The following is a 23,828-nucleotide window of genomic DNA, read 5'->3' on the forward strand; positions in this document are numbered from 1 at the left end:
CTGAGGTGTTATTCTGGCTCATCTAAATGCCAAGTTTCCTAACAATTTAAATGGAGCCTGGATTACGCCCCTTTTTTTTACTTACCTCGTTGGAAAGATAACCAAGCAATAAATAAAAATGTGAGGGACAATTCCTTTTTATTTTCCCTCGACATAGGAAGTGACTGGGGAGTACCAGATGGGGAACAGAACAGAAATTGGTGACAAGACAAAACCATGAAGTGACTATGAACATGGTCTGATTGACAAACAGAAGCGATTCGAGCTTCTGAGACTTCCAAAAAGGGAGCACCACACCATGCATGTGCAACAGGCCTGCAGAGCAAGTCTTTGAACCTCTGCAGAAAACAAACCTCTGAGCAGAAAGAGCACAGCTCAGAGGAGGCTGAAGAGATATAGTTCATCAATGCTACTTTATAAAAAATGAAGTAGCAAGAGAAAAACATAAACCTATTTACCGAGAAGAAATGTAGTTTAGATGAAGGGTCCTGTCCCCTCAACTCTCCTTTTTCCTAAAGCAGAGAGAGCTGTTGATGCTTGTCCTTGAAGAACCCAATTATTTTCTTTATTTCCCCCTTCTTCCTTCTCTGTCATGTTCCTGATAATTGCTTCCTGTATTTTCACATGAATAGAAGTCTGTGAAGAAGTAAAAACCTTAAGACCTATCATGCTCCTTCTTCTTCCCAAAAGAATGGATTCTTCTGCTCTGCCATTGAAAGAGGAAGTGAAGAAGACAAAGGAGAAGCAGAGAGCTAAAAAAAGAATGTGGAGATTCCTTGAGTAATGTAGCATTCATAGGCAATTGTTAGGTCCTTATTGAGTTGTAGCTGGCTGAACAGTGCAGTGTCTAAAGCCCGGATTAAAGTCTCTCCTGTGTTCTACATAATTCAAGGGTCTCAAGCTAAGGAAAAAACCCACCTATATTTAATGAAAGGAAATTATTTAAATAATTCCAAGATAGACAACCTGTAAGATTCTGAAAATTAAGAAGAATTGATTTTTACTTAGTTTGTATTTTCTGAGCTGTGCATTTACCACAATAAATACAACAGTGATTTTGAAGCCCCTACTTATCCTGATTTTCAGTCTTTCAGGTGAAAAGCACTGGGCTTGTTACTGCTGTGGTTAGTGGTCTGAAGCCTTTTCCTCAGTTTGATGTTTCTGCATTATTCTACTTGGTGAAAGAAAATTATTGAAAAGTAAAAATTTTATTAGAAAACCACTTATTGTTTAATATAGGATTTCTTAAAGTTACGGATTGCTATGGGATTTTATCTAGAAAATGGATGGAAAGTAGTATGTTTCAGTTAAGGAGCCTTGTTGGATAATCAGGAGAAGGAAAAATTCCACAAACAATGTGTGCCTCTTAATTTTCTTTCATCTTTCCGAGGTTCACTGCATCTCTCACACTGATCCTCCTGCTTCTTTTTCTTCCACACCTATGCCAGCCATCCTTCTGAGAGGACAAACAATATTTGAGAGAGACAGGTGCCTCTCCCACCACAGGCGTGCACACGGTTGGAGGCAAGAACAGACAATGTCAAAGGTTGGGTGTGGAGCAGAGCTCCCAGCTGAGATACTCTCTCCATGTCAGTAGCAGAATTTTTTCTGCAGTGACTATAATTCTAGTAATCTATATTAAAACACATCTAAAAATTACAAGAAACTCTAGTGGTCCTTTTTATATAAAAGGATAAATAGAGCATTTTATTAACACTTTTTGCAGCAACAAAAGTGACACAGTCCACATCTTTTTCATTAAACACAGCAAAAGCTATGGTCACGTTTTACATCACTTTGAGGCACAAAGCAAAATACTTCTTTTTCTTAAGGTCAAGGTATGATTTGCATTAAAAAAAAAGGAGAAAAAACAATCCTCAAGTTGTATATTGCGGTAGCAGGGTTTCCAATCACTAGCACAATACAATGAACAGACCAAGAATCCAGAATGGATTATTACATACAATAATATTCATTTGATTGAATTAAGAAATGGATCATTGTTGTCATTTTAGAGTATTAAGAAGTGGTCTGGTGTTGCTAACTTCAGTTGGTTCAGTTTGGTTCAATCCCAACAACCCCAAGTATATACAACAAGCTAAATGTAGGTTAATATATCATCTAGAAGATTATGCACTTCATAATGCATTGCACTTATTGCTTGGTACACTAATGTTGCAGTCACTGTTGAGTTATGCTAAAAGGACAAGCGTGACGCTTGTTGGCTTCTTTCAACCCAACACTAGTTATTTACCACTTTGGTTTATTGTGAGATTTTATGTTAGTCATATTCAGTGTCCATTATTATTAGGTTTGATTGAAAGACAAATACATCTTTTATTTCAGGGATTTCTAAAATAACAGCATTTTCTATAATTACAGTATCTTCAATAAACATATCTATGTATACAACTGTGGCACAATGTGTAAAAATATGAAAGCTATTAAGGGAAGAATAAGGGTTAAATTATTCTCTGTTTCTTCTATTGGTTTCAAAATATCCTGCAAAACAAATGCATCCTTTTTATAGGGCTATTTGCTCATAGTAAACTTCTCTTTGGAATTTTGTAAAAGACTATATTCTTTTCTATGTTATATTGGGTTTTTTTTTTCTCTTTCTAAAGACATCAGTACAAATTCAGAATATAATGCAAAGAATAGAATAATAAAGCTTGTTTTTTGATAAAGGGATTTGCCAGGCTGCCTGAAAAGTCAGACTCAATATTTTATATTGTTTTTATATTAGTTGGTAAATGCAGGGAAGAACATGACGATGTCTATAATTTCATGAGATTCTGTAAAGGATAGAAATAAGGATTTGTGCCCAAACATTCAGTATAAAACTCCTAAATAATTCCTTTATTTATCACAGAGTAGCCTGCAGCATGTAATCACGATAAACATACAATATGCCCTATTCGTTCTTTAGGCTTGATACAATTACCATTGAGGGAACTGGATCAATCCTCGTACACGCCCAGGACTCAACCTTTCTTCTTTAAGAAAGTTCTTGTCCTAGACTAAACACACAACTCCTACATTGCACTGAGTAAATGTGTGTCTTTAACACAACCTCAATACAGTGTAACAAATATATAAGTGCATTTTTAATGGTCAAGTAATTTTGGCTTTCTAAAAAGAGCATTAGATGTGCCAACTTGGTTGCTTAGTTGTGCTTTAATCTGTAATTATGAGTTTTAGCTCTTGTATACTGTAAAGTATCTACTTGCCTCTATAGTTTTGACCAATAAACCCTTAAAACTCTAATGTTTATAGAACAAATATAACCTAATGAAAGTGATAACATCACAACTCATACAGATTGCACTTTGATGTATTTTTTTACAGTAAGACCTTCCTGTTTGATATGTGTTTACATGTTTATACCACATTTTATTTCTGTGTGCAAACAATCACAATGAATTTAATCACAAACACTACAAAATATACCAAATATTTAGGTTTGTTATGAATAATCTCTTTCCTTGTAGTTGTATGAGTCTTGTACTTCCTCTTGTACAAATTCCTCTTTTTTCTCCCAGCCATTAGGCCAGCCACCATTGACCTGGGTTGTAGCACCGTAAGACTTGGTGGTACCATAATTTACATAATTCTGAGTAATGTCCCCTGTCTCCTCAGCAAGTTCATCTTCATGAATAAAGCCACATTTCTCTTCGCTTGTCTGTTCAGGGTCTGCCCAGGGCTGTTTCTCTCCCGAAGCAAATATGCCATAGAAGATCACACCTCCATAATGCACTAAAGCAGCAATGAGGAAGACATACTGCCATTCTTCACGTGTCTGTAAAGAAGAAATTTGCTAAATCAGAGGAGCACATAGATTTACCTAATTCTTCTGCGCTGCAAGATTTAAATTAGGGATTGAGGTTGTGATAGCACAGCTAAAACATTCAAGTGTCTACTTCAGCAATATTTATATCCATCTTTCTTTGAAAGATTTATCAGCCCACAAAAGCATCAACCTAATGGGCATATAGTGAAGCATGCCTCAGATTTGCATGCCTGGATGCAAGTCCCAGACTCCAGTATGGATATCCTGGCAAGTTGCATTATAGAGAGGTCTTTCTCTTGAAACCAGTTGTACCAAACTGGAAGATTTGAAAATAGTATTTCCATTTACCTTGTTCTTTGTCATTGCTCCAACAATTATAGGGCAAACCATTCCAGACAAGGTCCCGACTCCATTAGAAATCCCCATTAAAATGCTAGCATACCTTGGGGCAATGTCTAAATGGTTGACATTGAATCCTGCAATAGAAAGGTCAGTGAGCGTTCACACCAAGAGCAGAGCAGTACTTCAGTTGAGAAAAGTGACATGACATTTTTACTATAACATATTTGGGCTGCTTAATTGCATTTCTTTATCCCTAAAAGACTTACAATGCTTAAATATTCCTAGTGAGACTCTGGGTTTTCATTTTCTTTTAATAAAATATTTTAAAGGGATACCAGGTTAATTTTCTCCAAAACTGCAGTTTAAGAAAATGCCAAAAGCTCTGAGCAGTGTCTGTGTGGAGTAGAGAACCCAGAAGATACTTAGGCAGGGAAAGAATTTGTATTTCACAGTTCTTTCCATGACCATTTCATGCTGTAAATAACACGTCTTTTCTTCTTCCAGTGTGTAACATGTTCTCTTCCTATTGCCCATTTTTCTTTTTGTCACATAGACCAGCAGAAGGGAATTATTTTCTATTCTTCAGTGTTAAATTGGAGAAAAATAACAGTATCTATAACTGAATTACTAATTAATATTGAAAGATATTTACTCATTCTTTTGCATTTTCAGCAGCACAATTCTGTTGAAAATGTATGCAGTGACTATTTAAATAATCCAAAGAGACAGAACAAATTGTTCCCAAAATTGTACTTAATCAAGTGAAAACAGAAACCAAACCTTTAGATACAGATAATATAATGGAGAGGGCAGGCAGTATGATATGGTCAACCTGGGGAAAGTGCAATGCACTTCCCAAATTGTACAAAACAAGAATGATACCTTGCAGAATGCACGAGATTAAGGACAGATTTGATTAGAAGAGATTTTAGGTGTTTGGCACAAAATGAAAGAGAGCCTGTTTGAGACATAAGGAACCAGCATGGGAGAGGATACTAAAATCACAGTGGGAAAACAAGGGGAGGCCAGGTGACTTATGTTTGGGAAGGGGAAAGGCAAAGGGCTGATGAATCAGCAGGAAAGGGGAATAGCTGAACTTTAATTCAGAAAAGAAATTCTAGTAGTTAGGCCCCAAAATAATATAATACTAACAAGCCCCAAATTAATAAAATAATACAATATTAACAAAAAAGTAACCAGTATACAGAGGAAAAAAAATTAAAACTTCTATTTAAACAAAGATGTGTAAATTTAGGCATCATTATGTAATACCAGTCCATTTGTCTTCTATGTTTGATTTCAAAAAAAATCTGTAATGTACATTAGCATCTTAATAAGAAGAGAGTCTCATTTGCTGCAATGAACATGGAAAAGATTGAATTATTTGAACAGAAATAATGTAATATAAAATCTGTTATACCAAATCTACTTTCCTCTATAACGATCATAAATAATGTCCCTTGGGAATTCCAAAGTGAGTGGGCTTTTTAATTATTACCCATGAATAAAAGCAAAGATACATGTTTTGTCTCCTAAGATAAAGTAGTTTAGTGTTAATAGTAATATAATCTTACCAGATATGGCAAATCCACTAAAGCCTACAGCAAGCACTAAGAATGAAATAGCCACTCCTTTGCTGTGTGAATACCCCACGACGAGAAGAAGAGTTGCTTCCATACCAAAACCTGGTGAAATAATAAATAAAACCAGACATTGAATTACATTTCCTCTCAAATACTGCAGGCCTTAGGATGCTGTGATATTTCATGGGAACACAAATAAAACACTGCCTCAGAGTGGGATACAATCAGGTACTTCTTTCATCTCTAAAAAACACATGTTCTTCCTTTCTCAAATAATATTTATTTTACTCTTTATATGCTAATTTATTGCCACTTTCTGTCGTTTGTAAGATGGGGTTAGGTCATTCCAGTCAACTGTCATGGGTAACCTGTTTGTGAATTTTCCAGCCCTTACCACAGCTAATGTGGCTTTAACACTCAGAAGTCAAGGAGGTAATCTCAGGTTGTTTGAAGGTGTTTAGATGAGGAACTAAGACTGAGTAAGTAACTAAGAGGAGGCAAATTCCCCTTCAAAACCTCATCTATTTCTTTAATAGTCTAAATGGTTTTCCAAATACCAGGTAATTATACAGACAAGGCCAATGAGAGCACCTGTGTTTTCTTTTGTTTAGTAACTATATCTGCATTGCATAGAAAATGCAGAAAGTATTGCCTCCTAAGAACATACAACCATGCAGTTTGTTTCTTTATTCTATACAGAACACAATATGAACATCAAATCTCTTCAAGAAACTTTTAAATAAAATAGAAAGACTTACCTCCACAGTTCATTATCTTTCTCACATTAGTCGTTGAAACAATCTGCCTGCTTCTTAAAAAGTCAGCAATTTGTCCCCCAATAGGAACAATAATTGTCATCACTAAATGTGGCACAGCAGATAAGATACCCACCTAAAATTAAAATTAGAATTAGCAAAGTATAAACCATAAGAAAATTTCAATTCTTCATTTTCTGAAGCATTCAGTAGCTAATTAATTATTTATTTTCAATGTCACACTCTGTATTAAAACTTAAAGTCTCGGGTTATGAAATGAACAAAACTAGTGATCTGAACTTTTTATTCTGTTGTATTTATTTTATTTTGTTTTATGAAGTACAGTGAGAATTTTTAAGAACTTCTGATGCCGTGACACTTGTTGTTTATAGATTGTTTTCATAGTTTATATGGAAGCTAAATCTTTTTTCTCCTCACTTGTAGTCCCCCATCAGAATTTTCAGAAAATTCACGCTCAAACGTGTAAAACTGAATTGCTGCATTTCTTTAGTGTTTAGTGCAGCTTTGTAGGAAGCTTCACATGCCCAGACAGATTCTCTGGGTATCATCATCACGTGCACAATAGCCATTTGTCTTTGATTTCTGACCAAGCTGCAAAGTGTATGCGGGCAAAAGATATGTCTGAAAAGCTTTGTATGTAGTGAAAGATAAAATACTAAATATCCATTGGTGGGATTCAAAGTGCTCTGCAGACGTGGCAAAATAAGAGGTAGTTCTTTTGTGGTGACTGCTCCAATAGATTATATGTGTGTGTGTTCATATTTACCTGACAGGTCTGATTCAAACTCCATATGAATCACATGGAACCTCGGATCACCCCCATAGCTCACACTTTGCCACTGTCTTTTCTGCTTTCTAAATGAGAAAGGGGGAGCAGTTCTCACCACATTAAAGGTGCTATAGAAATGTGACAAATTATACTATCCTTCCTAGAACTAGATGGCCTTTTTAAAAGGCACCTGCAAAAATGCATTTGTCCGTGTTTTCTTTAAGCTTTGGTGGGATTTTGCAAGCCCTGGGCATCAGGGACAGAGTGTAATGGGTCTGCTGACACCTTTCTAATACCAAGTATGATCTGTTTTGAGCACTTAACTTGCAATGTAGCCCCAAGTAAATCGTCACTAAATCTCACCCTGCTTCCACCTTTCCCTATCCCATCCTTTGTCATAGTTGTTACTTCACTTATTCATGCTGGTCGAGGAAACAGGAACTGGGATGAGTAAGATTTAAGATGTAAATCCATGATAAAGATGTGTAATACTTTTCTTTCCTATTCTTAATAAATACTACAAATACAGCTCTGATATTTACTTAGTTAAGATAAAAGCTTCACATTCTCTTTACATACCTTGCTTATTTCAAATCCAAACACTTCCTCAAAGTAAGCAGGCTGACTAATTAGCAGCAAGTAAAAAGTCCAGCTTCTACAGAAGTTTGCAACTATTATTGCATAGACTGGCATAGATGTAAAAAATTTTCTCCATGGTGTTTTGTATTTCTGAAACACAGAGAGCGGATCCAGTTACCGTGTTGATCATTATCGACTCTCCATCTTCCCTTTCCTTACCCTTTTCTTTAGCTGTGGTCCAGCAAGCACACATATGCACAGCATATAAATGTTACTACAAAATGCACAAACGGAGAAACTCAGCAATACTTAATTGTATCCCAACACTCAACGTACCAGTGCTTTTATCTCGGTCATATAAATATGTACATGGACATAAGACCAAAACAGCAATGTCTTTAAATAGAAATGTCTGTAAAAGACAATGTTGCTGTATGTAAGGAAACAGATTTGACACTGACTACATGACTTCTTTCAGATTTTCTGTGGACAGATATTTTAGCTTTTAAATCTTAACTGCAGTATTCTACCTTTCTTTTTTTTTTTTTTCATCAAGTCTCAGCTGAAACCGCTTAGTCAATATATTTTTTGTTTGTATTATTGTATTTTTAAAATAAATTGCAGAAAGAAAAAAAAAAAAAAAAAAAAGAAAGACAGATGGACAACCCTGCTGAGTCCCAGCACCTGTCCACAAGCCCAGGCTTCCACCCATCTGTGTTGATCCAAACACAGGACCCATGCCCAGATAAGTGCTTGAAAATTACTTCAGCAAGAATTCAGTCTGAATTCAGTCTACTATTGATTTGAATACTGGCTTTTCTTCAAAAAAAAAACCCAAAACCAAACAGCCTATAGATAGATATGTGCAACACCTTTTATGCCTATTAAATTACACTTAAGTCAGAGGTAAGGATTAAGTTACTTAATGAAGAGCCAGCCAGAAAATCTAACTTGATGGAATGGGAAGAATTTCAGCTTAAATATTTTAGAAGCAACTAAACTATTGATACAAGATAATCACTTTGAAAAAAATGTTTAAATAAAAAGCCACCTTAAAAAATAGAAATTGTACAGTCCAAATTGGAATTGTATGGACATCCTTCAAAGAAACACATTTCACACCAGATTTTCAAAACCATGAGCCCTACTGAATGCTGTTGAATATCAACTGAGACAGGCCCTTAATAGCACCTAAAAATTTAAGCTATCAAAAAATGGCTCTGTAATATTTCCCGTTCCTTTTTTAACAGTAAACCAAGTTTTTACTAAGTCAAAAATTGTTAATTCCTGATTTCAATCAAGAACCAGTGTTCTGACCAAATAGGAAATATAATGAGGGTCTCCTGGGGAATGGATGGTGTAAAAATTTAAGCAGATGAAGTGATGCTTAAACAATTTTTTTTAATTTTCCTGAGTGAGTGAGCAAACAAGGCAATAGTTTCTTTAAAACTTTTCAGCAGTCCCAGTAATAAAATGATTATTAGTTAGCACAATTGATATGTTAAGTGTCTGGAAAATTCAGAGTTATACATGGATTTTAGGTCATACATGATTCTTGAGAACTAAACCACTACAGAACTGAGATTATTAAAGGCTTGATAACATGTCTCCAGCAAAATGACTGCAATAATGGGAAATGTTCTTATGGATCTCAAAGCATGCTCTATTGCAACTTGCAGTTTTTCTGGCTGACAAAACATAAACTAATAAGAATGGGCGTTTTCTGATGTTCTGGGGACCTCAAGAGACACTGAGTAGTGCTTTTCCTGCAGTTTGCTTTTAGGAGGAGGAAATCATTCCAGAAATTACTATATAGGAAGGAAACTGACTTTTTCAGCTCAAGATATAAGAAAATTCTAAATAAAGTTGCAGTTTCAAATGTAGCTGTATCTCTTCTTTATAATTTGAAGTAGACAAAGAGGCATAAATTCCACGAGTCATCGCTGGAAGAACTGCGTTCCCTTAGTGCAGAAGCAGTATCCACCCAGAAATCCACCAGCAGATTTAAGATCTTCCCATCCCCCAGGAACACGTTTGTTCAAATTGTTTAAAATACACTTTTCAATATTAAGGGGAGTGTTTGATTTTTTTTGTTGTTGTCTTTATTTGGTTGCTGGGATGTTTATTTTTCTCACTATCTCATTGGAAACCAGTGTGTGGGTAATATTCTTACTTCCATTGCACCTAGGAGGTTGGCACTCTCTCCAATGCTTTCTTCTATGTATCTCCTTTCTTCATCTGTGATTGTAGGATGCTTTGCAGGACTCTCATATGAAACCAAAAGCCAAAACATGTACCAGACTATACCAAAGCTCCCTTTGGAATAGAAAGAAAGACTTTAAAAGAAATGCACAATAAAGCAGCAAACAAGGAAGAAAAATCTGTGAAGTATTACAACAAATTTAAATGACAATTGTTGTCAGTGCTTCTTTACTGAGTTGTCTCAGTAGGGATAACTCTACAACAGAGAGTTTGGTCCTGTGAATAATGCTTGTGCAAAATACATGCAGAGCTATAGCACAGTGAAGTAGTCTTTGTTTACAGAATTATTTCACTGTGAGTGAATATCCACTGATCTTAACATCAATTTGTACAAGGAAACAGCTTCCATTTTATTTCATCAAACTGTAAATGAAGGCCCATTCAGCTTGAAGATGCTGATGTTTGATTACAGCACTAAACTTTTTACCTGCAGAATAGAAGACTCTGGCAACTTTTTCGACATAGCAATGCACTTCCTGAGTAGTTTATTAAATCTCTATAATGCTTCCACTTAATTCACATAAATGCAGAATGAATTCTGTCGGGACATTCTTTTCTGTCATTGTAGGTTAACATAACTGGTGTGAATAAAGTTATGTAGGTCTTCAGATAAAAATCAGGACAACTTATTCAGGGCAGGTACTCTAAATTTGCAGTTTTATCAGTGTGAGAGATGTTAATGTGAGCAGAGATACTATAGATCTGCCCAGAAGTTTGCACTGCTTGTGCTAAAAGTAATGGAGGTTTCAACGTGAGCTAGCTTTTCTTATTTTATTATCTTGCTTTCTTACATACTCTTCTCTTTAAATTCTGTTCTCTCATTGTTCTTTTTTCTAGACTGTATTTTTAGATTAGAAGTCCCACTTCTCTGGGGTTTTTGTCCTCTTAACAGTAGCTTTTCCATTTTTAGGAAGGGTAGAGGGAGGTCATACAATACTGGAGTGAGGTGAGCAGAAATGCATACCATACACATAGAACACAGAAGACCACCCAGTATATTGCACTAGAATCCCAGCTAAAGGCATTGCAATGACAGCTCCTGCATAGGAACCTACAAAACAAGACATGTGGATGAACAGGGAGAAAAAAATCAGTTTCAAAACACTCATGCATTACGAATAGAAGGAAGACAAAAATACAGAGTTACTTACCACAAAAGGAAGTGGTTGCTAACCTACTTCTTTCTAATGGGGGGGCCCACTTGCTCCAAATACCGTGGCAGGCAGGGTAGGTGACCCCCTGGGGAATGGGTGTGCCACAAGTTAGCTAAAGCTGGTCAGTCACTCAGTTCATTGTCTTTGCATGAGTTTTTATTTTTAATTGCTATAAACAAGAGGTTGAGAATGCTTTGCACCTTTATAGCAAAATCTGAGCACAGCCACAGAAAAAGTCAATATCTATTCAAGTTGAAATGGGTTTTGTATATCACTCCAAATCATTAAAAAGATTGTATGAAACAAATATAAAACATGTTTCCTTTTGCTCCCCCTCCCCCTTCCAGGAAAGAATTCCAAATAATTAAAGAGTGTTAGCGCACAAGAATCAGAGTCAAAGGAAGGATGACAACACAGATTCACTGAAGTCTTTCTAATGCAGGACTTATCCAACCCTTATTTTTTTTACCTAACATTTAAAGCAAAATTTAGGAAATACTGATTAAAGTGACACTGCTCTAAACCTAGAAAATAAGATCTATAACCATTTAGAAATATACTCATAAGAAAAGTTTTTCCCTCTGTCTTTGCTGAACCTACTTGAGTATATAAAGTAAGTATTTGAATGATATTATTTGGCTTGATTTTAAACCAGCTACCTTTTAGGTTTCTCTTCAAAACCAACCTTTAACTTAGCAATAGAAAAATTAAGCCTGCAGTGTTAACATTTTAAAAGATGTTATATTAAATGTACAGTAATTCCTGATTAAGATGTATAAATGTGCACAAATTTGTGATTAAAAATTGTGGTATATGCATATACACCATATATATATTTTATATATAGGTTATATAAGATAACCTATATAAAGGTTATAAGGAAAGGAAAGGAAAGGAAAGGGAAGGAAAGGAAAGGAAAGGAAAAGGAAGGGAAGGAAAGGAAAGGAAGGGAAGGGAAGGAAAGGAAAGGAAAGGAAAGGAAAAGGAAAAGGGAAAGGAAAGGAAAAGGAAAAGGAAAGGAAGGGAAGGGAAGGGAAGGGAAGGGAAGGGAAGGGAAGGGAAGGGAAGGGAAGGGAAGGAAAGGAAAGGAAAGGAAAGGAAAGGAAAGGAAAGGAAAGGAAAGGAAAGGAAAGGAAAGGAAAGGAAAGGAAAGGAAAGGAAAGGAAAGGAAAGGAAAGGAAAGGAAAGGAAAGGAAAGGAAAGGAAAGGAAAGGGTAAAGAGGAAAGGGGAAAGGGGAAAGGGGAAAGGGGAAAGGGGAAAGGGGAAAGCCTCACTTATATTTTTTTCTCTTTTAAATTATGATAAATCTGTTATTCATTCTAACAAAAACATGGCATGGTCAGGACTTAAGATTTAACTTTAGGTTTTTGTTAAATATTTATTTTGTGATGCTGACCAACAAGTAACTGTTGAGAATTACACCAGTATAAGCCTTATGCAGTATAGGAGTTTAGTGAAACACCAGTGCTAAATGCATATCTCATTGGCTTCTCATTTTGCCATGACATTTTATAGCTGAAGGAAAATCAAATAGCAACAATTCATACATTGAAATCCTTTATACTCAAAATCAGTAATAAACTTAGAACCATTTCTATCTTCCTTCCAAAGCTACAGTTGCTAGTTAAAGGACAAGAAACACCTATTGCATTTACTAGTTTTACAATTTTCCATACCTCTACAAGGCCCTGCAAGATCCTAACGAAGATGACACATCCATAGTGCACCCTGGCTGCAGATGGGATTAGCATGTTGAGGGAAGATGTCAGCAGTATAGCAGCACCAAATACTCTGCAAAGGCAGCAAAAAGGGGGGAAAGTCAGTGACTTCGGTGTCCTCCCAATGACTTGTCCTACATATGCTCAGGTATCAATATAGATGTTCCCTACATGTCTTCTTTATATGGGGAATATACTGACTGCACTGGATAAGCATCTACTTAGTGTAATAATCTGTCTGGTAAGACCCAGACCAAACATGGATGTGTTCATCTATTTAGCATCATTTCCTGAGGAAATATATTTTATGGAACCACAGGTATAGATATAAATTTCCCTACAAACACCCACTTTAATTTTCACACTAATTTCAACCAAATCTGATTGAATTCTCCACCCTCTGGAAACAAAATTAGAATTTGTCTCCAAAGAGTGTGCTAAAACAGATGGTCAGTAAAAGAGTTTCTCACGTGCTTTAATTGTAAGAAAGTGACATCATACATTTGTTCCCTGTAAAGCAGAAGAGAATCCACTTTCATACAGGCCAAAAGCATCAGGAAGAATTTTAGAGCTGGGATTTTCTTAGACAGAAGGGATAATCAATCTGGAAACATATACCTGTAGAAACCAGAAAATTCTTACTGCTGTTTTTTCAGAGGCTACTCACTGAAGATTTCTCATTTTGATTCCACAGTACCCTAATTTGAAATAAAGCGCAAAGTCTAAATAAATGCATGAAGTGGTGATTCATTTTCAATTCCACTGATTTGACTGAATTTTTATTTTATTAGATTAATATCCACCTCTTGTAGGAGGAAACCTTTTCTCCAGCATTATTGTGTCTTTTTTTTTTGTCTAAAGCTATATAATGCAAATATAAATCTGATGACATACAACATCACAGTATCTGATGTGAAACTGATTTGACAGAAACCTTTGACCTTCACTTGTGTTCCTCAGAAACTGGTACAGTGCCATAAGTCATTGAGAAACAGTCCTTGGGCTAAAGACGCAGGATGAAAATTCTCCTCAAAGACACAATATTCCACATTCTGTATTTAGAATCACAGTCTGAAACAAATCTTCAAATAGCAAACTGAGTACATGCCGCTTTTATTTGGCACATATTAAAGGGCATGGTAAGGAATCTTCACTAAAGAGCCCTAAACTAAAGAATCTCCTCTCCTAATTGTGCTCCCTCTGATCTCTATCTCAAGTTAAACAACATTTAGCTGCCTGTACAGCATATTTGTGGCTTTGCTTGTCAGCGTGTTCAATACATTTGCTGGGACTGACTGACACGTGATTGTGAGGACTATTTTGACCTAAATTGTCTTCTACTCTTGATTTCCTAATGTGTAGGTTTCTACTCCAGAACTACATGCACTTCATTTCCTTACAATTTAATACCTCCTCATGTTCACATAACCTCCAGTGGTGTCTTGTCCTGTTAAAATCACGTGAAGATAGAATATAAAAAAATGGCATCTCTTTACAAGGATGAGATTTACAAATTGTTGCAATAGGTTTCTTCAAGGAAATTTACTCTAGTTTTTTAATCCTGTATCTGAAATCAGCTTCTACTTGCACACAACTGAAAGCTATGTTTCCCAGAATTGCCTCTGTTCTCATATTGACTGAAGAGAAGCTGTTTCCTTGAGTCTGCTCCTTCTAGAAGACAAAGGAAAATGTAACTGAAGGAATGATCAGAGACATGCTTCTTCCAGATTAAAATCTTGCCTGTATTTAGACACAGAAGTACTGGTGAATATTCGGTTACATCAAGGTGTAGATGATGAAATAATTCCACAGCATCACTTGTGAGTCAATTCTCTCTCTGAACTATGCTTTATAAGAATGATTTCCTCTCTCCCCCCAAAAATCTAGGGATTTAAAAGTAGAATAACTTCGAGTTAAATTATGATTCTTGCAAGAAATGGCTTTTTTATGCTTTTTGTGAGTCTCTATTAAAAGTGATGTCATGTGTGGCTATTTTAGTGAGTCCATTTCCTCTATAATTCATAATCAAGAGCAAATAAATCTTCCTATATTTGCTTTGTGTCACTCAGCACACAATCATAAATATCATAAGCATTTCTCCTTTGGGCTTTTTAATCTTCTTAAGTTTATTTCCATAAATACTAAATTCTACCTAACAAAATATTGTGATATAGTGCTGTTTTTTGTAAAAACTTACCGTTTCATTGCTCTAAATATCTCACTTAGCAATATCTATTATTATTTAGACCAAGTAAAAATTATTTTGAGCTACAGTCAACCAAAATATATTTGAATGCAGCCCACATTTTAATATATTTAGTTGGAAAATGGAACATTCTGATTGTTCCTAGGGCATTTCTAAACTATTTTGCTGATTCACACATCAAGCTCTCAAATTGTGCAATCCTTTTTTTTTTTTTTTGTTTTTGCTTACATTTTTTTTCTGTCCATTAAGCTAGTGATTCATGATCCTTTATGTTTAATTTCTGCACCTTGCTCAATTTTTCTACCACGCTACCTCCAGCAATGGGCTAGAAAGCTTAGTTTTCTTATGTTGTCATGGCAAATTAAATGTGTGTGTGGTTCCACTGTCGTATGCACTGATGGTTAATGTTCATTCTCAGACAGATATAGCTCCCTGAGAACATGGTTTCCAGCTTGTTCAGGAGTGTTCGTTCCTCTCCACACCCCACTGCATTTTTGTACAAGCGCCAGTTTGCCCCCTTGATGCTCTGATGTCACATTGAGTGAGGAGCTGTGGCCCTTGCTGGACACACATATTTAAAGCTGCTGTGCCCTGTGGTACCTCTCTTCAGTTGTGTTTCCACAGCTGGGCTCTGGAGTGAGCCCAGCCTTACTGCAGGATGTCCCTTGGGCTGAGCTCAGCCTTGGAAATCCATGTGGCTGCACTTTCATTGAGAGGTATCCTTGAAAATCCATTTCATTCTGAGCACACTCCAAACCCCACAAAAGGTTTTAACGCCGTTGCACAAAGAAAGAGCTTTAGCAGATTGAAGGTGAGCTCTGGGAAAAGGGAGTTATATCACAGAGATAAAGCAGGCGAGACCAATGGCTCTGCCATAATTCTTGGCCCTTGCATTAGGATGGAGTTAAAATGTCATGACATGTCTTCAGCAGCCCCTAGCCTTGCGAAAAAATTCCTTTCTGACTCAAAATCAGCAACTGTGCAACTATATCTGGAAGAAAATAAACATATACAGAAGACAATAAATGCAGCAGTAGTATGTAAAGGAGAGGGGGAAAACACCAATAAATTCTGGTCCTCATAACTGACCAGAAGCAGTCCTAAAACAAAAAAAATTATGCTTTATTTATCTATTTTTATTTCTATTTCTATTTCTATTTCTATTTCTGTTTCTGTTTCTGTTTCTATTTCTATTTCTATACTGAGTAGACTCAGTCCCTAAAGTCAGAATCTAACATTCATCTTGCGTTTTGCTGACACTGGCCTCAAAGGTCATGAACTGTGACTTAATCCTCCTGCAATATAAGTAGTAATAATAGCAAAATCATATTTGAATGAGAGACATTTGGGATAGGAGAAGAGAAAGAAAATTGCTTTGACAACTCAGGAGAAGTGCTTAGAACGGATTGAGGTTGCAAGGGGGATTAATCTGTTTGGGTTCCAAGTCAATTGGCTCATTTTTCTCTTTTAAGCAAAAGAAAAGTAAGTGTATTTATAGATTTCTAATCTCTGCATCTGTGCAGCAGCACTACTGTCATCTACCTTTGCCAGGCAATGCACGTTGCGTGCGCATTCTGCAGCGTGTTACAGATATCGTTACGCAGCTGGGAGCAGAGTCAGCTCAAAAACTGAGCTGAGCACAGAGCTCTCCAAGTGCTGAGTGCTAGACAGATGGATGGCATCTCGAGTTACATACAGGATATCTGAAAGCGAGGCGTCCTCCTTAGAGGCATCCTTTTACCCCAGTGGCTGGGAATGAAAATTGCTGCATTGAATTGCAAAGAATTCATCAAACTAAAGGCCCTTTTAGATGTGTATGTGGTGGAATCAATTCCTCATCTGAGCCCCCTGTATTTTTATTTATATCAATTTTTAATACATTTGATAAATTCCACAATTATTGATGCCTCTCTTCTCCAAATGAGCAAAGTCACCTTGAGAAAATGAAACTTATAGATATTGAATGAGTCTTTTCTAAAATATATGATGTACCTTAACTAAATTTGTCCTTTAAAAAAGATTGAAAAGTAACTCTGTATATTTAAAGCAGGTTTTAAAACATTTATTTAAACAAGAAAATGCTGTCGTTTTAAGATGTGTAAATATATGCTGTATCAGTGAGTTATTAACATAATTTATTTAAAATTCAAAATAATTAAAGAACAGTAAGTCTTGGTCACTTACTACAAAACACCATTGCATGTATTTAAGCAGATTTGCATTGAAAAGTACAAAAGTATAGAAAGTATTCGATGGCTTCCATAGAAAATTAATTCAGGACTGTAACTGAATAGTTTTTCCCTCCAAAGTGCCACTGATCATCATTTCATGGAAGATCTATCCATGGAATAGGAAAGTTTTATTATTTTGTTAGTTTTCTAGCAAATCATAGGGTGTGGGTGGGTGTGTGGGGATGTGTGTGAGAGCATTTTGCACCACTACAATAAATTAAATTAAAAATAATATAAATTGGTTTTTTCTGACTGTAAACAAGAACCCATGGAAAATGTAACCCATGGTGGTTTCTGAAAAACCTCTGATGTGACAATTTCACATGAATATTGATCATATTCTAGAGCATATTATTTTCATTGGATGAAGTATGTGTATTGATCAAATACTTGATTTGTAAACAGCGATAAAACATTTTCCCTGGTCATAGTTACAAATTCGTTAGGTAAAATTGTTAGGTAAATTTGTCGGATAAATAGGGTGGAAAATAAAGAGGATTGAAAACATGAGCTTTCTTCTGAAGTTTTCCCAACCTAGTTTAAAGATTAGATGAAAAAAAACTGCCATTATAACATGAATGAAATTTATATGGATTCAAGTTGGTGAGTTGGTTTGCCATTTTCCTTACAGAAATCACATTAAATATGTTGAAGACTTACTTTATGAAACATATATAAAAACTTAGGCTGGGTTTTGACTCTCCTTTGCTGTTCTGTCTTGAACAGTGCTTATTTGGGAGAGTCCTTGCGCAGCAGTAGCTCTGAGCAACAGAATATGTATCACATAATGTGACTTTTAAGACTGTTCTGTCAGCTCAAGTTTTCTAAAATGCATTCTTTTAATTTGACCCTACCTACTGTCTTTCATCAGTGACACACCTTCTCCCGCTAAGGGCAGCAACACAACATAGACATGGTTATGTTGTATTTTCATACAATCCAAATAATATTTTGGCTGAGAGGAGCTGCAAGGCTCAATGCTGTATTAAATGCTTCATTTTTTCCAGTAAAACACAATGTCTGGAAAGAAGCAAGACAGGACCTAACTGGAATGTCTGTGGGCTTATGCAGCTTTTCAGAATATTTTCTTCTGTAAATGTTGCTGGCAATGACAGTTTGTGATCAACTCCTTAACTTAGATTTTTCTTTGAGTATATAGAAATTTCAGGGCTTAACTGACACTTAACATTTCCCTCCTTACAAAGCACCTTTCTACCTGTATCAGGTGTGATGAGGCCCTTCTAAAACTTTGAGACACAACATGTGCATTTTGATAACCTGAATTTGCTATGGTTTGATCTGCCAGGCTGGAAGATAAAATAATCCCAAAATATTCGTGAGACTTCTAGCAAAACAGAGGATACAAGGGACTGGATCAAGTGCTGATGTGAAATGCCATGCAGATTAAATCCCAGTGTATCAGCAAGCCAGAAGAAGAAGTCTTTTACATTTCTGCCTTCTTCAAACCCCACTGATGCCCCTGACTCATACCAAGACCACAAACAATTTTCAGGCTGTACCTTCCATTGCTTGTTTGCAGACCTGTTTTTTGATATGTCAATGTGTATTTTATAAAAACTTGGGCACTGTTGGGTGACAGCACCATTGGAATGGATGCTAAATGTAATAGAATCCTGGGTCATTAAATTCAAACTGTTGTTCTTACTGGCGAGTGTGCGGCATTATCCTTTCATAAACAGATCAGTTTTCATCTGAGAAGTTAAAAGAATTTGCCCTACTTAGTAGTTTTTCTTTTCCAACTTTTTAATTCATATATCCAGTATAAGTCTTCTAACCATGTTGTTTTATTTTAAAGGGTTTTATCTCTTCAGTTTCCACAACCTCAATCCTATTTTCTTTCTTTTGCATCACTAAGCAAATCAGATTCTCTAGACCTTGTCTGGCTTTTTTTCTTCATTCATTTGCTCTCTCTAGCAATCCTCTCTTTCCTGTCTGAATTCAGCTGGGGAAATCTCTCAACCTGTGGTTTTGTTTTACAACTCATTATATCTATATATGTCTAGATAAAACTCTGACTCATTCCTTCCAGCTCATTAGCTTTGGGACAGCTTGCTCTTTAAATATGTAATCAGCTAAATAATGTTTCAAACCAGGACTGTCTCATTCAAATCACCTTGCCAACCTGCAGGGCTTAGGCTGTGGTTCCACTGTCTCTGCTGATTTAGAGATATATAACACACTTATCAAAGCAATCATCTGTAGGTTTAATTTTAAAATGTTTTGTGGAGTTGTTTGGGAGGATAACTACTGTGTGTTGGACTCAAAAGCTGGACATCTGTACTGCTTTTTGGAGTGTTTTCTGATTAATGGGGCACACGTTACGGCTGATTGTATCAGTACTGCTCAGAGCAAAGGCAGATTCCTTCAGAGCAAAATGGCAGTGACATTAAGTGTTTTTATGCAACCAACCTAAATAACATTTTGTTGCATCAAACCCAGTGTACAAATTGTCTTGGACTGAAGTAACAAAGCAGATAGAGGTGATTAAGGATGCCTGTTGCACAGAGCGCAATTAATGCTCAGAAGCATCCCTGGGTTTTGTTTCAGAGACAGTTTTATTTATTAGATAGCACTGTAAATGTAGTAAGGATTTCTGGAAACTCAGGACTAGAAGAGAACTGGGGGCAAAGTTATTTGACAGCATTGACATATCTGGATGATATAATCCAAATAAATAAGAAGTTTCTTTATCAGCTTGTTCTGGACAGGGTGTCATGACATGGGGGTTCAAATTGGGTGATCTTTAAGGTCCCTTCCAACCCAAACCATTCCAGGATTTTCTGAAAGTATCTGGTGTAATTTTATGACAACTGTGTAGTGGATTTTATACAGATAAGGATTTCAAAGGATTTTCATCAATGGAGGGTGGAATGCAAAAAATAATCTCAAATTTCAAACATAACCCTACTCCTGTAGTTATATACAAGGAGGGCTAAATTTTGGAAAATTTTAGATTTAGTCCTGAAAAAAAATAGTCAAGGATAAATTTGGTTCTCTGCATTTTGTGTCTTGAGGATTACTTCCCTTCTGTATTTAATTAGTTCCACAATTCCACATTTGTCAATGAAGTGTTATACAGCTGCTTCTCAGTACCAGAGAAAATAACATTTTAGCCTATAACAGTCTTGCATGAGGTGCCTTGAGAGCTAACAGTTAAGCACCATTAATGATGGTTTACCTGCTTCCAGTGTACATAAACATAAACTGTGCTCTTACGGACTCTGAAAAGATTATTTTTGCTTGATAATAGTGTGATTTTTGTTTTTCTTCAGCGGTTCCACATACATTTTCAGCTGTTCTTTGTATTCATCTCCTTGACTGCAAACTGTGAGTAGCCACTCATTTGGAAGACTTACACTACCTGTATTGATTTTTTTAATATTATATGCCTATCATCTCACTTGTTCATTTCCTTTGTAACCTAAATACTCCTGATAATATTTGTCTTAGTCTAGTTGTCTTTTTCAGTCTGTAATCACTCTGATAACCCTGTGGGAATCACACATCCTCTGAACAGAGAGAGACATAGGTGTCCCAGGATTTTCCTGGGAAGCTGTGAGAAGCTCTGAGAAAGCTCAGAGAAATAATTAAAAAACAATTATTATCTCTTCTTCTGTGACCATTGTTTTTAGATGTGGTTCTCTAGAGTGTGCTATTCATAGTTCACCAGTAGTGTCAGAGAAGATTCCTAAAGGCCAATCAGGTCCTAGGTTCACCATTGTTTCCATAAAAACTGTAGATTTCTAAGAATAAAGTGCCTTTTTCATGTCTTCTGATGATGGAGTGTCTGTATCACCTTTGGCTGTCCCAATACCCCTTCGGTGATAATAGCCCTGCTTCGGATGACTTTTCCTTATGTTTATGTATTTCAAATTAACTTTGACTTGTGTTTATGTATTTCAAATTAACTAAGTAGAACTGAAGCCATTATGGAGAGACGCTGCTTAGCTGTTCTGTGGCACATACAGTCATTCTGGCTTATGTCTAGTACAGTCTCATTTCCCAATGACTCTGTTGACCCCTCTACTGTAAACACATCCCTGTGAAATGCTCACCCTGACAATTTATGTTTTCCTAAATGATAGACAGAATGTAGTGTTCTATTCTGAATTGGGCCTTTAATTTACATAAAACAGCACAGGGCTAACAAAACTGGGATTGTGCCATGAATATTGGAGTGGTAGATGAACTCAGCCACCCAAAAAAACAGAGAGAATAATCTACCTTTGCCATTAGAGATGAGCACTTATTCCCAAGCACCAGCCCTTGGCTGAATATGCTTCATAGGAGAATTGCTTAAAACTGAACTTTTTTAAAAACAGTCTGTGGGCAGAAGCCATAGTATAACAGCTTTATTTGGCTTTCTTAAGTCAAGATAAACCAGGTTATTTTCATTCATACATGTATATGGGAGGAGGGGGATGTGTCTGTGCTCTTCACACTAAATCCTATTATCCTCCCTTCATGAAGCATTAATATGTAAAAGCCGACCTCCCGCCATCTAATCTGGTATAATAAGGGCTTGGATACATTATTAATTTTTGTCACACATCTGAGGCCCCCTTTTATCAAGCAAAACCCCCATCTAAATCCCTTGTTGCATCATTAAATTGTGAAAACAGCTTCATCATTCATGACAGAAAAATGGAAGGACCCTGAACCATATGGCAGAGGGAGCAGCAGTACCAGCCACCAGTTTCCCCAGTCTCCTTCTTGGAAAGACTGGCACTTAAAAGAATCTGCAGTGCAGCAGGGTGACAAAATCATCTTGGGGGCTTTTGTGCAATATTGGCTTCTTTGCCTGGAAACAGATGAGCCCCACTCCAGCGCCCGGGATCAGAGACCAGCTCAATCTGCAGGATTTTGGACTGAATATGAAAGGTGGGGTTAGCAAGTGCAGCTCTGGGGGGGTTTCCCTCACAATGCAAGGTCATCTTAAGTCCTCAGAAGTTCAGAAGCTGGCACTTGTTTAATCATCCCCTAATCCCCTGCTCATGCTGTGAATTAATCATTGTTTGTAAATCAGAAAACACACAATATGCCTACCTGCTAAAAGAATGGATCAATTTCTGTTTTTAAAATAGGGAAATGTAAAGATATGGACTTCTGGACAACTTTCTACTTGTATTTCTAAACCAATACTTTACCTTAAATTTTTATGCTTGTTGTAATTAAGGCAGAGTTAGAGAGATTCTGATTTCACTGACATGATAATGACAGTTTCAGTGAAAATCTGTGGGACTCTGAGACAAGATGCACTGACAGTTGTCTGAAATATCATTCATTTTATTCTTACAAGTAATCCTATCACATTACTTGCTGGGAAGAAGTATTTAGCCTTTAATAACAAAAAGAATGGCACTTCAGAAACAAAGATTAATTTGAAGTGAGATGTTAATTTGTATAATTTCATTCAGATTAGAATGACAATGATTTAGAGTTCAGCATAGATGAGAGATAGTTACATTGTAGAGAAATGTAGTATAGTCATGTAGTTACATTTTTTAATGTGAACACTGCCAGGATTTGAGCTGTGACAGATAATAGGAAATATGTGTCATTACCATAGGTGATTTTAATTTTTAAAATATTGGCGTTCTATTCTGCCTTTTGGGTCTCTTTGTGTCAGAAGGTTCCAATGTTGGAGTATACACAAATGAGCTAAAATGGCTACTCAGCTTCATTTCATAAAAAATAGCCCGTGATTATTGCAGATTTACTTTTGAAAAAATGCTTGGCACATACAGTCAAAACTGGTATTTCTATTTTAAATATGTAACTGCATTGGGAATTGATTCGCCATTGCATAATCTAACAATGCCCTATTAATTTCAAAGACTCTTTCCTGATTTACAGTAAATGTTTAAACAGTTCACTTAGAAAATCAGTGAGGAAATACTGCCACAGCATTTTAGTACTGCTTTTGGCAGGACAAGGGGTTTGTTACAGATTTCCAGCACAAAGGATATTTAAAGGATGTATCAGAAGTTTAAAATATAATGATACTCAAATTATCTTGAGATGAGGTGATAAAACTGAATACAGTTTCACACCTTTCCGTATGTGTGTGACAGCACAGCAGATGGTTTATTCATAGACAGCTGCAAGAGCATGAATGTGAAGTAGGGAATTTTAATTTCGATTTATTAAATTTCTAGGTTATAAACAAAACGTGTGCTTACTTATGGAACCATGTAACCTAAAACTCACTATGGCAACAGCCCTTAACACTTGTTCATCCCTTATATTTTGCTTATTTATCCCTCAACTGCAAACATTTCACAATAGCTAGAACATAACTTCCATTATAGGAATTTAAAACCCAATGAAAAAGACTACAACATAATTTCTCTGGTTGGACCAGTGGTGGGTATTCATTATTGTTACCATTAACGC

The 23,828-nt window shown here is 36.2% G+C and overlaps 1 protein-coding gene across 1 annotated transcript in view; it reads right to left on the minus strand.

The window, feature by feature from the left end:
- Positions 1-1,675: 1,675 nt before the first annotated feature.
- The window catches only part of SLC17A6 (solute carrier family 17 member 6), a 29,299-nt gene continuing 7,146 nt past the window's right edge, over positions 1,676-23,828 (minus strand). Inside the window, exons 4-12 of the mRNA XM_038138888.1 lie at positions 12,933-13,047; positions 11,253-11,340; positions 11,066-11,152; positions 10,013-10,155; positions 7,840-7,989; positions 6,474-6,606; positions 5,707-5,817; positions 4,139-4,266; positions 1,676-3,799 (exon numbers count right to left, since the gene is read on the minus strand). Coding sequence (XP_037994816.1) covers positions 3,467-3,799; positions 4,139-4,266; positions 5,707-5,817; positions 6,474-6,606; positions 7,840-7,989; positions 10,013-10,155; positions 11,066-11,152; positions 11,253-11,340; positions 12,933-13,047 — 1,288 coding nt within the window. The 3' untranslated portion in view covers positions 1,676-3,466. The remainder of the gene's footprint in view (positions 3,800-4,138; positions 4,267-5,706; positions 5,818-6,473; positions 6,607-7,839; positions 7,990-10,012; positions 10,156-11,065; positions 11,153-11,252; positions 11,341-12,932; positions 13,048-23,828) is intronic.

The sequence above is a fragment of the Motacilla alba genome, chromosome 5 (genome assembly GCF_015832195.1).
Source record: "Motacilla alba alba isolate MOTALB_02 chromosome 5, Motacilla_alba_V1.0_pri, whole genome shotgun sequence".
NCBI lineage: Eukaryota > Metazoa > Chordata > Aves > Passeriformes > Motacillidae > Motacilla > Motacilla alba.